The sequence below is a fragment of the Pteropus vampyrus genome, unplaced genomic scaffold (genome assembly GCF_000151845.1).
Source record: "Pteropus vampyrus isolate Shadow unplaced genomic scaffold, Pvam_2.0 Scaffold148, whole genome shotgun sequence".
NCBI classification, from domain to species: domain Eukaryota; kingdom Metazoa; phylum Chordata; class Mammalia; order Chiroptera; family Pteropodidae; genus Pteropus; species Pteropus vampyrus.
In genome coordinates this window covers 2,674,164-2,688,389 of record NW_011888929.1, presented here as the reverse complement: position 1 = coordinate 2,688,389, position 14,226 = coordinate 2,674,164, and the positions used below count along the sequence as shown (strand labels likewise).

At 34.1% G+C, this 14,226-nt stretch overlaps 1 protein-coding gene across 3 annotated transcripts in view; it reads right to left on the bottom strand.

Annotated features, from left to right (window-relative positions):
• Nucleotides 1–14,226, bottom strand: part of ARHGAP42 (Rho GTPase activating protein 42) — a 241,876-nt gene that overhangs the window by 21,671 nt on the left and 205,979 nt on the right. For all 3 annotated transcript variants that reach the window (XM_011369414.2, XM_023536120.1, XM_023536121.1), the window contains 6 exons: nucleotides 13,832–13,910; nucleotides 12,586–12,625; nucleotides 2,940–3,002; nucleotides 1,912–1,986; nucleotides 1,107–1,191; nucleotides 548–606 (listed from right to left, as the gene is read on the bottom strand). In XM_011369414.2, coding sequence (XP_011367716.1) covers nucleotides 548–606; nucleotides 1,107–1,191; nucleotides 1,912–1,986; nucleotides 2,940–3,002; nucleotides 12,586–12,625; nucleotides 13,832–13,910 — 401 coding nt within the window. The remainder of the gene's footprint in view (nucleotides 1–547; nucleotides 607–1,106; nucleotides 1,192–1,911; nucleotides 1,987–2,939; nucleotides 3,003–12,585; nucleotides 12,626–13,831; nucleotides 13,911–14,226) is intronic.

Below are 14,226 nucleotides of genomic sequence, written 5' to 3'. Positions count from 1 at the left end.
CTCTTCCCTACCTTTCCACAAGTTTTGAATTAAACCTGTCTATTCACATCACATTTTAACAGTCACAGATCTAAAGAAATGACATAGATATGTGGTCATTAATGTAAATATGAGGGAAAGGAGATTGATGGAAGTGACTGTTACCTGACAAAAAGTATCTGATTCTTCTCTCCAGACTTAGGAATACAGTATGTGAGAATGTGTATGGTGGTGGCATAATTGACTGTACATTATTTGCAATCTTAAATATTTAACTATAAAGTTGCACTTGTAAGGAACTGACATCCCTCAATCAAGGAAAATGCAATTAGAATAATTCCTCACGGCTGTTTCTAATCACACCAGACCATAACTCCAATGTGGCTTTTTTAAGTGACAACATATTTTAGTTGTTCTGCAGTTTCTCTGTTTATAAACTGTACTGTAAGCTATTAAGTATCAGATTGACAATTTCTTAAGCAATATGTAGGGAAATCTTAACCAGCTGGTTTAAACTTATACCTCTAAGTAACATAGTATAAAACTACATCAATGGAAGGGTACTTACTAACAGCAACAATAAAATCTTTATGTAACTTGTAAGTCATCAGTGGTTCTGCAAGGCACCTGCAAGAGAGAATGAAGCAACTGTAGAATGGCAGTTTCCTTTTATTTCCCCTGAACTTTTAGTGCTTCTTAAGAATTGGGTGATTAGGTACTAGGGAAGCTCCAGGCAGTCCTGAAATGCAAACCTCAGAGGTGCCAATGCCCTGTAGCACCTCTTGCTGAGAGGTGGCTGACAGGTTATTTTTTTTTCACTTTGTGAGCACAACCCCTCTCAGATATGGGGACAACAGTTTAAGAAAAAAAAAACAAAACACAAAACATTAAATTTCAACTTATTTTTTAAAAAATACATGGGAACCCCAGTTAAAATTTAATATTAAACAGAAATTAGTATTCATCAAATATTGAAGGCTTTTATTTTTATTATTTTAAAAATCAAGTATAAATTCCAGAATACTAAACATAAACATTACCACATTGTGCTAGTTCACCTTCAGTGAAGGAAATGAACTAAGGAGTGAAACTCACGGGCAAAGCACCAGGCGTTAAATCCTCCTCACCTGAGGTAGTTTTTTAGTCCACTTGTAATTGTCTTGTTGTCCCATAGTTCAATATCAATGTCAATATCAGGAGGAGATTTTGGAGCTGAAAAATAAGATGTTTAAAGTGTGCACTTTGAAATATCATTCACCCCATTAAGAACATGGATCCAAATATAAGCAGGTCAAAGAGAGAGGCATTTATTTCTTAGGATACCAATGAACTTAACTTTACAATTGTTTGTGTGAGTTTGCTTAAAGCTCACTCTGATACTAAACTTCAAAGGTGTCTTGCGGAATAACATTTTTTAAATCAAATTCTAATTGCTAACATCACAGAGTGCTTACCATATGCGGATATGCTTCTCAGTACTTTACGTGGATTAACATATCCAATCCTCACAATGCTCAATGAGGCAGGCATTATTATTGCCTCCATTTTACAAATGAGGAGGCTGAGGCTCACTCAGTTTAGCAAATTACCTAAGGTCACAAAGCTCTGAAGTGGCTGAGTTAGAATTCTAAACCAGGTAATCTGAATCCAGCATCCATAAATCTCATTATGCCTCTAGTTAATCAAAGGATACTTGACAAAAAGTCTCACATTATAAAAAGATGCCCTCTCAAATTTTGATTGTTCATCTATTATAACTGAACATTAAAAAATGAATACAAATACTAATTTTAAATATTACTGAAAAATACTCAAAGACAATAGTCTATCTCAAAACAAAACAAAAATAAATAAATTAATTAAAAAAACCCTATGGTTGGGATTATCCGTAAGAATATAAACATCAAGTAATTAGCTTTATCCAAAACTTACAAAATGTGGTGTTCATGAGTTTCTGAACTTTGGAGTTTACTCCTCCTATTCGGTAGAGGCCTAAAATGGTGATGCCTAACGGGAAGAAAAAAAAAAAAAATCACAAGAAAATGGCTTGAGACACAGCTTCCCAAGTACAGAATGTTAAAAACTCAGACATATGCCTAGAGAGAATCTGAAAGCTACTTATCCAATTCTGCAGCAAATCTACCCTGGAAATACCCACCAGACGTATATTTCTCAGAGCAGACACTGAACAGTGATGTGAAAGTCTGACGATTTTCCTAGTAGCAAAGTACATTTGCCTGTTCACTATGATTTGAATATAAAAAAACATTAAAGATGGAAAAGAGATGATCACTATTACTCATCTATTTCTTCAGTCACGAAGTTCTGCATGTTGAACAGTTTTATGGACATTTCTTCATTTTAAAGGTGAGGAAACAGATTCAAAGAATTCAAGAAATCTACTCCCAAAAACTTCTAAGTGGTAGCGCCAAAATTTGAATCTAAGTTTAAAGAATTCCAAAGCTCAATACAAGTTTGGCTTTAGACAAGTTTTCCTGGAAGTGAAGGAGTCTAACAGGCAACTAGAGTGGGCATCAGGAGGTAGGTCATGATTGGACTAAGAAAAATGCTGAAATTGTGACAGTGACTGAAATCACTGGGGGAAGTAATGCGAGGAAGGCAGGGCTGAAGACAAGGTAGTTAGGAATCTTACTGATCTCCCTAAAGCTTGAAAAAAAATAAAATTAAAGGGTTGCTTACAATAATACAGAGTCTTTCAATAAGAAGTAAACTGAGGCTGTCTTAGGAAATGTCATTAAAAAGAAGTATGTTTATAGGATGATTTTTGGTAAACTGAAGTTCAAAGTATAGCTATTTACGTAGCTATATAATTTATATATTCTTATAATTCTTAAAATTAATCTCATGTTAATGACTAAATACATTGTCATTTTCCAAGCAATATCTATCTAAGAATGGACCACCCACCAGTAACGACGCACTTCTCAGGCCATACTGACCTCGTGTTTCCACAGCTTGAATGCATTTTCTCACAAAGTTGAACCCTGCTTCATTTAAGTACACTGAAAGTAAAAGAAAATCACATTGTTTATGCTGAACTTATATTCCCCCTTCAGCTGGCTCTGTTGTTTTATGACTTAATGGCAGTTTTGGTTGGAGTCTGAATTTTTATATGAGGTAGAAGTGGAGGAGAGGGGTTCACATTCATCCTAAGTATTACAACAATGTTTTCCCTTAGGAAAACAAATCTTTCAAAGAAAGTAAATATGTATCATTGATCCCATCCATTTTCCTTAAAATTAGAATATCCCTCACTACAAGTTTTACAGCTGATAGAAGCAAATGCAATAATGATAAATTTTTATTGGGTGTTAATAACTGTATTATGAAGCTATTCACATGAATATTTTTCCATCATTGGATTCTCAAGACAATATTATGAGGTATAGAGTAAGCTTAGCAATCTTAAGATGATTCACTGGGTTGTCAGAAATTTCATTCTCCTTGTTCTAAGCTCCAGGGCCAGGATTCTAACTCAGGCCTCCTGATTCCAAGCCCACTGTTCTTTCTATTATTGCATTTTGAACCATGTTGAAAATAATTTAAAATAAGCTTGGTTAGTCCATTAAAGATCCCCTAAAGATCCTATATTATGAAATAACATTTTCGATGATTTATGCAAGATTTTCTCTAAATTTTCTAATTTTTTAAGTTTTTGTGGCAAGATCAAATTAGATTACTTGTTTAAAGAGAAAGGATTTAAGAATACCAAGTTAACACTAGAAAAACTCAATGTACTATAATGAAAATTTTTATCACCTGTGGTAGAGAATGATATCTAATATTCCAAAGTAATAACAAATGAAGATAATTTAAACCAATAAAAAATTAAAACTGGCTTTGATTTAAAGATGGTTAAACACATTCATTTAGCTCAACACAAATCCATAGATAAAAAATATATATCGAAAAATTATCCTAAAAAAATCAAGAAAGGGTACTAGCACAAAGAAAAAACTTTGAAGAAATCTTACACATAGAAAACTACTAAAGTTGAATTGACTGAAAGGTTTGAGGAATCTGTGGACCAAAAAAACTAGAGGAACTGACATGGAAGGATGTTTATTATGTATTGTTAGGTGAAAAAAGTAATCTACAGGGCACTATGACCCAATTACTTAAAAATGTAAAACTTTGAGGGTATTTTTCCCTAGGAAAAAATTCTAGAAAGATCCATGCAAACTGCAATTAAAAATAAGAGGACAGAGGTAGAAACTGTCATTTTTTTCCCACTGAACTTTGGAACTACCTACTTTTTTAAAAAGTTTACTTCTTTAGATTTTTTTAAAAAATTAATAGATTAAAAAATCTAAAATTGCCAAATCTAAAACACATATTGCCACCAATAGGTCCTGGCTCATTTATTTCTGTGTCCCCAGTGCCCTAGGTCAAACGAACAGAAAGTGGATGCTCTGGGTTAACTCAACATACAGGAATAAATGGCCATTAAATAATCATCCTATTAGAGCTGACTACCTATATAGGAGAGTGAAACTCCTTTTGAACACCAAGAAGTGATTGCTTGTTTCCAATAACCCAAAAGGCTAACTAAGCATTTTATACATTATACATTCAGAAATTTTGGTGAATAGAGAGGTGAGGAATCAACATAAAGTGAATAAAGAGATGAGGAATAAATTATTAATTTTCATTTTTAACAACAAAAACTGAGCCTCAAAATGAAACCTTAGGTAAAAACAATACACTAGCATTTGTTGCATCAATTAAAACTCCAAGTTCCTGACATTTATAATATTTGGTTCTGAAGATCACATTGTTCAACTTTTCAATAAAAATTATTAAAAGAAAAAAATCATTTTTAAAGAATTTCAATAAAACTTGCCCTTGGCAAAATCAGTGAATTGTGATATATAAAAACAGAATTTAAGTATCCGTTTTGAGAAAAATAAGCAATAACCGGGTTATATCTTGAAGGTATTCTGGGATATTTGGCTGCAATACCCCATCTGTTCTAATAAACCAATATCATAGGCTCACTATGAAGAATAAGATCTTACAGACATACAGTCTGACTGCCAAATCATTCCATGGGTGCTGCTGTCCTGATGTGTCCCATGGATCTTGTGCTTTACATGAGTAAATGAAACACCATCAATCAATTCAGAGATGTGTAAGAATATGTTGGCAAAAACAACCACGCGTTTTTGCTTTGCTTCTTTTGAACAGCTTTTGCTATTGCCTGAAAGAGTACGAGGAGGTTCCATGGCGCAGGGAGGAATACCACCCAGCTTTGTTTGGAGCCAGACAAACCTGGGGTTGGACCTCAGCTCTGGTTTACTAATGTCTGAATGGGAGTGTTCCTATTAACTTTTATGAGCTCTAGTTCTTTCATTTATAAAATGGGGGAAATAACAATACATATGTAAAAGAGTTGTAGTAAGATGAAGACAAATCTACATGAGTGCTTAACAATGGAACAAGCCTAATTAAATGCTAGTTTCCTTCTCCATGTGCCCCTGTCCACATACCACTGTCATATGAACGAAAATAGAATAATAAAAGAAGTCAGTCATGAGTTCTAACCAGATGAAAGAGACAGTAGTTAACTATCTATCCAACTGTCTTAATGGGTATAGTTTTAATTACTTTGTGCCTCAGTTTTCTCTTCTATACAAAAAGGACAACAGCAGTATTTTCTTCATAGGGCTGTTTACAGATAAAGTACGTTAATATTTGCAAAACTCCTAGAATAGTGCCTGGAATATAGTAAGTGTTGCAAAGGTATTGGCAATCATCATCATCATTGGTGAGAGGAGACTGTAAATATCAATATATGTAAATTACATGAACGAGGTATTTTCCAGGCATCGCTGAAGTCACTGGGGCTTGAGGAATTGTTGTTGTTGTTTTTGTTGTTTTTCAAAGAAATATAGATATCGCTTATTTTTTAAAAAAATTTGGGCTAGAGCAATGATCTATTTCTTTAAACAAAGACAGATCAGGCATAACCCACTCTGGTCCTGTAAATCTAGCTGGCTACTGAAAAGATAAGTTGGATATTAAGAAATGGCCCTATACTTTGATAAATTATAATGAACAAACACATCCTTTCAGTGGAAATGAACAGATATCAGTAGCCTGGAAATACTATTCATCTATATTTGTTGCTCTTTCCTGCAGGAAGATTATGTTACTCAGTTCCCGCAAAGAAGCTTGGCCATGTGATATGCAGTAGCCAATGACATACAAATAGAAGTGACAAATGTCATTATCCAGCAGACACTAAGAGCCAGTATGTAGCTTGCCATTTTCTTTTTTCCTCTGGCACACGATTAGCAATGAAACAGAGAGAGGCTACTCAGGAGATTGGGTTCCAGAGTAAAAAGTATGTATAAGAGAGCCACAGTTGACCTGAATGGACACATAGTGTGATCAGGAAATGAATCTTTTCTGTGGTAAACCTCTCGCATTTGAGGATCATTTGTTATAACATCATAACCCTGTCAGTTCTTCTTTAATTATGTATAACTTAAACAGTTTGCTATGGCGAAAAGGACCAAATTAAATAAAGCCAATACCACAATTAACTTTTCCTTGATTAACTGGAATATATCCATTTTTTTTTTTTTTGTCAATTCATATACAGAGACAACAAAGGGCAGTAGTGTCAGTGCCCATTCATGCTTGCCTTGCAAACTACTGTTCCACAGTGCCTTTACTCAAGTACTCAGAGGTGTCTGCTGAGGTCTGAGGAGAAGATGACAATATGGCTTAAATAGGCTATAGCATACTCTGTCTCCCAATGACTGATGTAAAGGCAGTCACAAGGAGTGGTTTTCTGAAGAGTCAGGGGCAAACACGAACTCTGTAAAGGAAAACAAGTGACCTTCCACAGCCATGAGTGGGTTACTGTACTTAGTGACATTGCTAATGAGAATTCAACCAAAATTGGTTCCCTATGGCTTAAAAAAGGAAAACTGGGAACCCCTTAGTGTTCATAAAATGTCACTGGAAAGGGCTCTTACTAAATCAAATCACGCCATTAAAGGCTGATAATTTATCATAATTCTCCTTTAGTAGAGGACAAGGTACTCCTGCTGCAACACTAGAGAATGGAGTACATGCATCCTACACAGTGAGAAATATGGGTTGCTGAATCAGGGCTCAATGCCTGGCCCATAGCAGGCAGCCAATAAATGCTTATTGACTGATGACTTGCTAGTTACTGATTTGTACTTGGCTTGCTCGAGAACCCTCTCTGATGGTTTCTACAAGGGTTAGAGATTATCAGCTAACAGGAGTTACTTTTATCAACTCATCACCAGAGCCACTACCCCAGCCCTGTATCTCCCTGTTACGGAGAAGACCAGAGGGATACACACAATATGGCCACCAAATTCCCAGAAATCCTATAATATTAATGATACCTGGCCTTCAAGCGTAAAAGCAGAAGACAGGCTAACTCAATGAACTTCATTTATTCAATCAAAAGTTAAGTGTAAACATTTTTTTTCCCCTGGAAACTATTCAGGGCTAAAACTTTTATTGAAAACAAAGTTTCAATAGGCAGTTTGGCAGCACAAAAGCTATTAATTGCAACAGAATTCAAATAGCCATGAGGAAAAAAAAAAAAAAAGAATAGTCTTCCATACCACTAACAAAGCAAAAGTCTTTGTACATTTATTTACCCAATAATTAAAAACCCAGCATGTCCTTACAGATGTAATCTACTTGGCCTTACAGTACATTCTCAGGGTTGACAAAACAAAGCAACACTTGTCTTTGACTTCTAATTCACTTTTCTAATATGCCATTGCAGATCAAAAGGCCCCTTATCACAGACAACTAATATCAGATTCTATGTGGCTTAAAAGAAACAGGAAAAATAAATGAGTGAATTTATTGGTGTTTGTGATACCCACAGGACCTTTTCTCTTCTCCCTAAAGGATGAGAAGCTAGCTCTCCACAACTGTGGCCAAACTGTTCCTTCTTCCTGCTCTGCTCATGAAGAGAGCACATGCACTATGAGCCGTTTTCTGGCTCTCAGTGATGGAGACAAAACTATATTTGCTCAAGGGCCTGAGAGAGGATATGGGAAAAGGAGGATATAACCTAGGGATGGCTGAGAACTTACAGAACTAGACTAACTAAACAGTAGTATGAAGCTCAGAAACATTCATGACAGATGTTAATTTCCTAGGATGAGAAGAATGAACTTAAATTTTCTGTTCATTGCTGAGGAGGATACAGCCCCTAGGCATACACAAGGAAAGTCAGTGAAACACACAGTAGCAAAAATTTAGAGTTTTGGGGAAATTACGAAAGTATCTTCTGGTCCAATCTCTTTGATTTGTACCTGAAGACTGAATGTTTAGTAACTTTGTCATTATGTGGCCAAATAGGGACTTTTTTTTTTTTTTTTTTTTAGCAAAAACATCATTTGGAAGAACTTCCCTTTTCTATTCACATCACCTAGAATAAAGTATGTGCACAATGGAACACTATGGAACGGAATTGCATGAGAGAATGAGAACTAAGAACCTTTTCTCTCATGGTTCTAACTCTCTCCAGACCTACGGTAGAAGGAACAGCTGAAAATCCATCACACCAAACATGTTTGAATGGAGACAAGTCTCAGGGCACCAATGGAGAATGCCAGAGAAACAAAGCCTAAAAATATGACAACTACTCCTGTATTTGTTAACAACTAGTCTCAAGATGTAAGTCTTAGGACAGAAAGGTGTGTCAAGAAAGATAATCTGTTTCTTTAAAAGGTGGAGTCAAGTGCCAGAACATTGCAGAACTATTGGCCAGGATGTCTTAAACAAGACATCCCCAATAGCATGGCTCGAGGAACACTTTAGTTCTAACCTTAACTGAATAACATCTGTTTATTATTGATAGACATTGCTATTTTCAAAATAAATTAATTACCAAAGTCTTATAGTTTTAAGAAAAGGATACTGTGACATAGTTTACAACCAGAAAACTTTTTGTGGATTTGATATCCTATAACTGACCGGTACTTTAGATTTTTTACTTGATGCTTTTTTTCATTGAGTCAAAATTTCCTTCTCTAATGAATTACACTAGTCTCATTTATAGCATCTTCACTCTGAAAACAGTGAATAAAACAGTAAACCACAAGTAGGGAGATTTTTTCATGTTAAGCTTGTATAGACAGTCTCATTTCTCTATATTTACGGCATAGTTTTTACTCTTTATTTTATGGCATATGTTCTCTATATTCACAGTATGGCCCTCTTTTAGGACACTAGATAATTTTTACTCTGTTGCTTTTATAGAGCTATCAGTGAAAGCAGAAGTGTTATGACTATTTTTAATGGCTGACATTCAAAACAAATTTTTACTTGAGTTTTATATTTCACCAATCTAAGCTTCATTACTATCTTCAGCAGTTCAAAACACAAACACATTCCACTCAAAACTGAGTTTCCAAAAAATAACAAGAGTATTATAAAGAGAACTCGTCTCAATTACCAAGGCTATACAGGAGCACTTCTTAAGGTGGCAAATGAATCTAGGCTAGTACTGGTTTTGAATACCAATCGTGAGAGAAGTTATATACTGAAATTCACATAATGCCACTTTGGGGGGGTTGTCAAATGTCAAAAAGGGACACAGAGATTTCAAAAAAAACAGTTTGATGTGTACGAGTTGGAAATGATATGTGGAAGGGGCAAACAAAGATATAAGCTGCTCTGAACTCGACATGATGAACTCACATGATTTATTCAAGACTTAAAAAAGAGGTCTGAGAACATCATCACTGGAATATAATTTTGAACTGAAACAAATAAAATTCTGGACATGTCACTAGGAAGAAAACACGACACTGCTCTCAAGTTAATAGGGACATCTGCTTGAATCTGGAATACTGTCAAGTGTTCAGATACATCCTATGAGTCATTAAATCACTAGGAAAGTAGCGGTTGATAAGACACACGATAAAAGAGAAAAGGTATAAAAATTACAGTCTCAGGAAAAGATTCAAAGTTCCACTAAAATGTTTTAGGCCTTGATGTAGTAGACTATTCACAATTACATGCAAAAAACAAAAGAACAAACCCCTAAATTCTAAGGACCTGGAAAGCCACCTGACCAGTCAGAGGGGCAGGTCATCTTAGGGAAAGGGACTTCAGTGCATGCTGGATTGAGAAATGTTTAGAAAGCCTTGTACATGCAACCTGGCAATACCCAAAAGTCCACCCCAGCTGCAGGGAATTTAGTTCTGTGATCTCCATTAGTCAGTGTTTTTATTGGTGGTAGATGCCATGGCTCTGACTTTCCAACACAGTGGTGGTGATTCTGTTTCAGTGAGGAAATCTGAATCTCCAAGAATGTGTAAAAACAACCAAAAACAAATAATTTTGGATAAGTTGGCTTTATGCATTGTAGTAAAACATTTTGAAATCACTATGCAATTTTGTGTGTAATTTATTTAGAATGTTTAGAATGCTTAAAGGAATATAAATCCCTGCATTTATAAGCCAATTTACTAGATTACAGAAGGTGCCAGGTGTTTAGGAAGATTATATTAGCCAGAATCACAAATTTGACTTATTAGAGTCTTGCATTTGAGAGAAATTTACTAGTTTTGTAATTATAGCTTGATCTAAAGAAGCTTGGTTAAATTTGAATTATATTAAATTTATGAAAAAATAAACAGAAAATAACTTACTTTTTAAAATTAGTACATTTACAAATAAGATCTGTGTGTTGATTAAAAAGAGGTTTAAAGAATATAGCTTAAGATAAAAATAGAAATAACTTATAACTATTAAGATTTATAACTTCGAGCACTATATATTAATAAAGCAAAGATAATTGTAATATTCCTTTCTATTATCAAAATCATCCATTGGATAATAAAAGTCTACTAGCATTAAGAGTAAAAATAAGAGCAATTACAAGCTGAGCACACATTTCACAGCTGTCCTGCACTGAGTACACTACAGAGAAGAAGAGGAGATGGGTTCTGTCAAAGAAGCTCAGAGAACTGGGTAGGAAACATATCACACCAAAACCAGAATGTGAGAAGTGACACAAACACATGGACTCTAGACAGTAGTGATTTTTCTGAAAAACACACCATTTATAATTGTAAATGGTGGCATAGTGATGTTTCAGGTGACTAAGACTACAGGAAAGCTGATTTCCAGAAGAAAGAGTTTTTATGGCATGAAAAAGTATCTTCTCCCTCATCACAGCATAAGAACATTTGATAACTTTCTTATTCTAATTTCCTAGTTATGATAGAAACCCTAGTTCTAGAAGTACTTTATCAAATATATTGATTGACTTGACCATGTCCCTATTCAAAAGCCTTATTCAATACCATATATAGGTTGAGTTAATTTCCAATAAGGATTCATCCTTGAGTAGTACATTTAAATTTGAAAGGACTGTCTTTATAATGGATATAAACAATGAAACCAATTTTAGAAAACACATTTCAAACTCTACTCAAATGCAAATTACACAACAGATTACTTTTTAGGTAATTGTTCAGATTGAACATTCAGTACTTAAAAAATTCTGTTGGTTAATGTTTCTGAGATTAGATACAAGTGGGCAATGAAAGATTTTATACTAATCATTTTCCTTGATTAGCAATAAAGAAAGGAATGCAAGAATAAAAACTGGAAATATTTTTTAAAGTCTTTAATATTAAAGGTATTTAAATTATGCATTTTCTTTTGCTAAATTTAAAATTAATTACTAAAAAGCACTTCATTCAGTTAAAAATGACAGGCATTTTTATATACTCAATATTTATGACTTTCAAACAAGTGCTTTTCCAGTTTTGATCTTTACTGCATTCTAACTTGTATTGTAGTAGCAATTTAAAAATCATTAAAAAGGTTATTAAATGTTTTAAAAATAAATTCAGACATCATGAGAGAAATTCAATTGAGTTAAATAAAACTTGAAATTGCTTTCAAAGATACACACATAATCTTAGAAAAATATTCAAACTAGTTTTAAATGTTAAATAATCTAATGACATATAAAGTACACATGAAAATATACTAAAATAACAAGAGCAAAAGGTAGCAAGAAAATGGCAGATAATTAAAGAGGATCTAGCATATGAGGAAAACAAAATGTTTTTAATAAGAATGGTTTGATGCTAAGAATTCAGTAATAATACAGTAACATGTGTGTTCCTATATATCCCATGTGTTATTACAATGTCCTTATACTTCACAGTCTTGGGCACAATCTCCTAAAACCAGCACAAAGTATTCAATATTCAGGTCTTCAGTCTTGTAAACTGGAGTAGGGAAAATAAAGAAGACCTCTATTGCTATTTAAAAAAAACAAAAATTCCAATCTAAATATCAAATGCCTCAAATCTCTTTCTCTAATAAAGCAAGGTATGTACCTATAAGTAAATACCAAAGAAATAAAATTTTATTTTGGTTATTATAACACCAGTAATTGGTAATATGAGAAATTTCTTTGAGTGAAAATTTCAAATTTGCTGCACCATCCAATCAGTGGTATGTTATTATTTTCCCAAAGTTAACTCTTGATATTGCATAATACCTTTGTGATAAAAACTGCGTGATAAAATTTTAATTATTAAAATGACTTACTTTCTTCTTTCTTGCTCATAATGGCAGGCAGGGTGTAAATCTAAAGAACAAGGGAAATCAAGCAGTTACTTGCAGTTAATGACCCAGTAGAGGAGATTCCCAGGGTGATACTGGTTCAGGAATACACAAAGGGAGTGTCTTGATTTTAAGGTCCTACAACTGCTGCATCCACAGGGCCATCTCCCCATCCCCACCCTGTAACCAACCTGGCCTCCCTCCTTTCCATCCCTGGCTGTCCTGCCCTGGGCAGAATTCTACTCCTTTCCACCATTTACGCATCTCATTCTATTCCCCAATGTGATGCATAATATCCCTTCTTCAAGAAGTATCTCATGATAGATTTGCCCTCATTGCTCCTATTCAAATCATCTGTTTCATGTTTTGTTCTCCATGTATCCTAACTTGTAGTTGATGAGCTATCTCACTGTTTTCTAATTTGCTCTAGCCCAGGGCTTGCCTCTCAACTATTAGTGGTGAAGAATATAGTTGTTTTATTAATTTCTTAATCTGTCATTGACTGCTAACTTCTGTAAATCATAATAAAATTTAAAAAATCATAAATATAATAAAGAATAGATACAGAGTCCGAATTTCTTATTAAGTTTGACAGATGTAAAATGACTTCTTCAAATTGCTATACAGTTTTCCAGATGCTTAATCATAATTTCTGCACTCATTGTGGACTGGTAACAGTGTGAGGGATGGTCTCTAAGTCTGGGGACCACACTTCGTACAGCTCTGTTGTTACACAGGTACGTTGCACAAGGTTGTCCCCAGGTTATTTGCCAGCTAAATAGTTCATTCCCAAGGGAGAGAATGAGATCTCCTATTTGCTCTGTGTGCTCATCTCTCTAACCATTTAGTGCTGTGTTCTTCATAAGGAAAACAGACAGTGATCAATGATATTATTCCTTTTTACATAAGCCTCCCTAATTATCATGCCAACATCAAAATAAATATTAGAAAAATCATTAACTGAATAACATAACCCATTCAGTGCAGCCAAATTTATAAGGAATTTTTTTAAAAAGTAATTGTAGGATTTTAAATTAGTCCTGAAAGTCCTCCTGAGAAACAAATCAGAAAGTTGGTGTTATGTGCCAGTAAGACATTAGGAAAATAGTAAGAGTCTCTACTCTTCTGATTTGCTATTTTAATATTTTCAAATACACTATATATAAAAAACTTCAGATGTACTTTGTAATTATTAGAATAAAACCTAAATTATAGAATGTTATATTCTTACTGGTTCTTTCCCATCCATGGCTTCGAGCCACAGTTTCCGATTAGCTTCTGAGAAGGCCTGCAATGTGATGATCCCATGCCTATTAAAAACAAAGGTTATATATTCAATTTATTCTTGTGACGTCTTTACACATTTATAATTTTAAAAATTCTTATTTAACTATAAAGGTAAAATTTGAAAAAAATCAGAAAAGAGGAAAAAGCTAAGGGAAAAGCAAACAAAAAAATGAAAAGAGAATTGCTTTATAGGTATCTCTTAGAAAAATCATTGTAGACACGCACTCATAAATTTTAACAGGTATTAGAATTATTAAGTGTTCTAGGTATAAGACTATCTGAACTAGGCTAGTTTCAAACTATTTTCCATGAAATGATCCAAAAAAAAAAAAAAAAAAA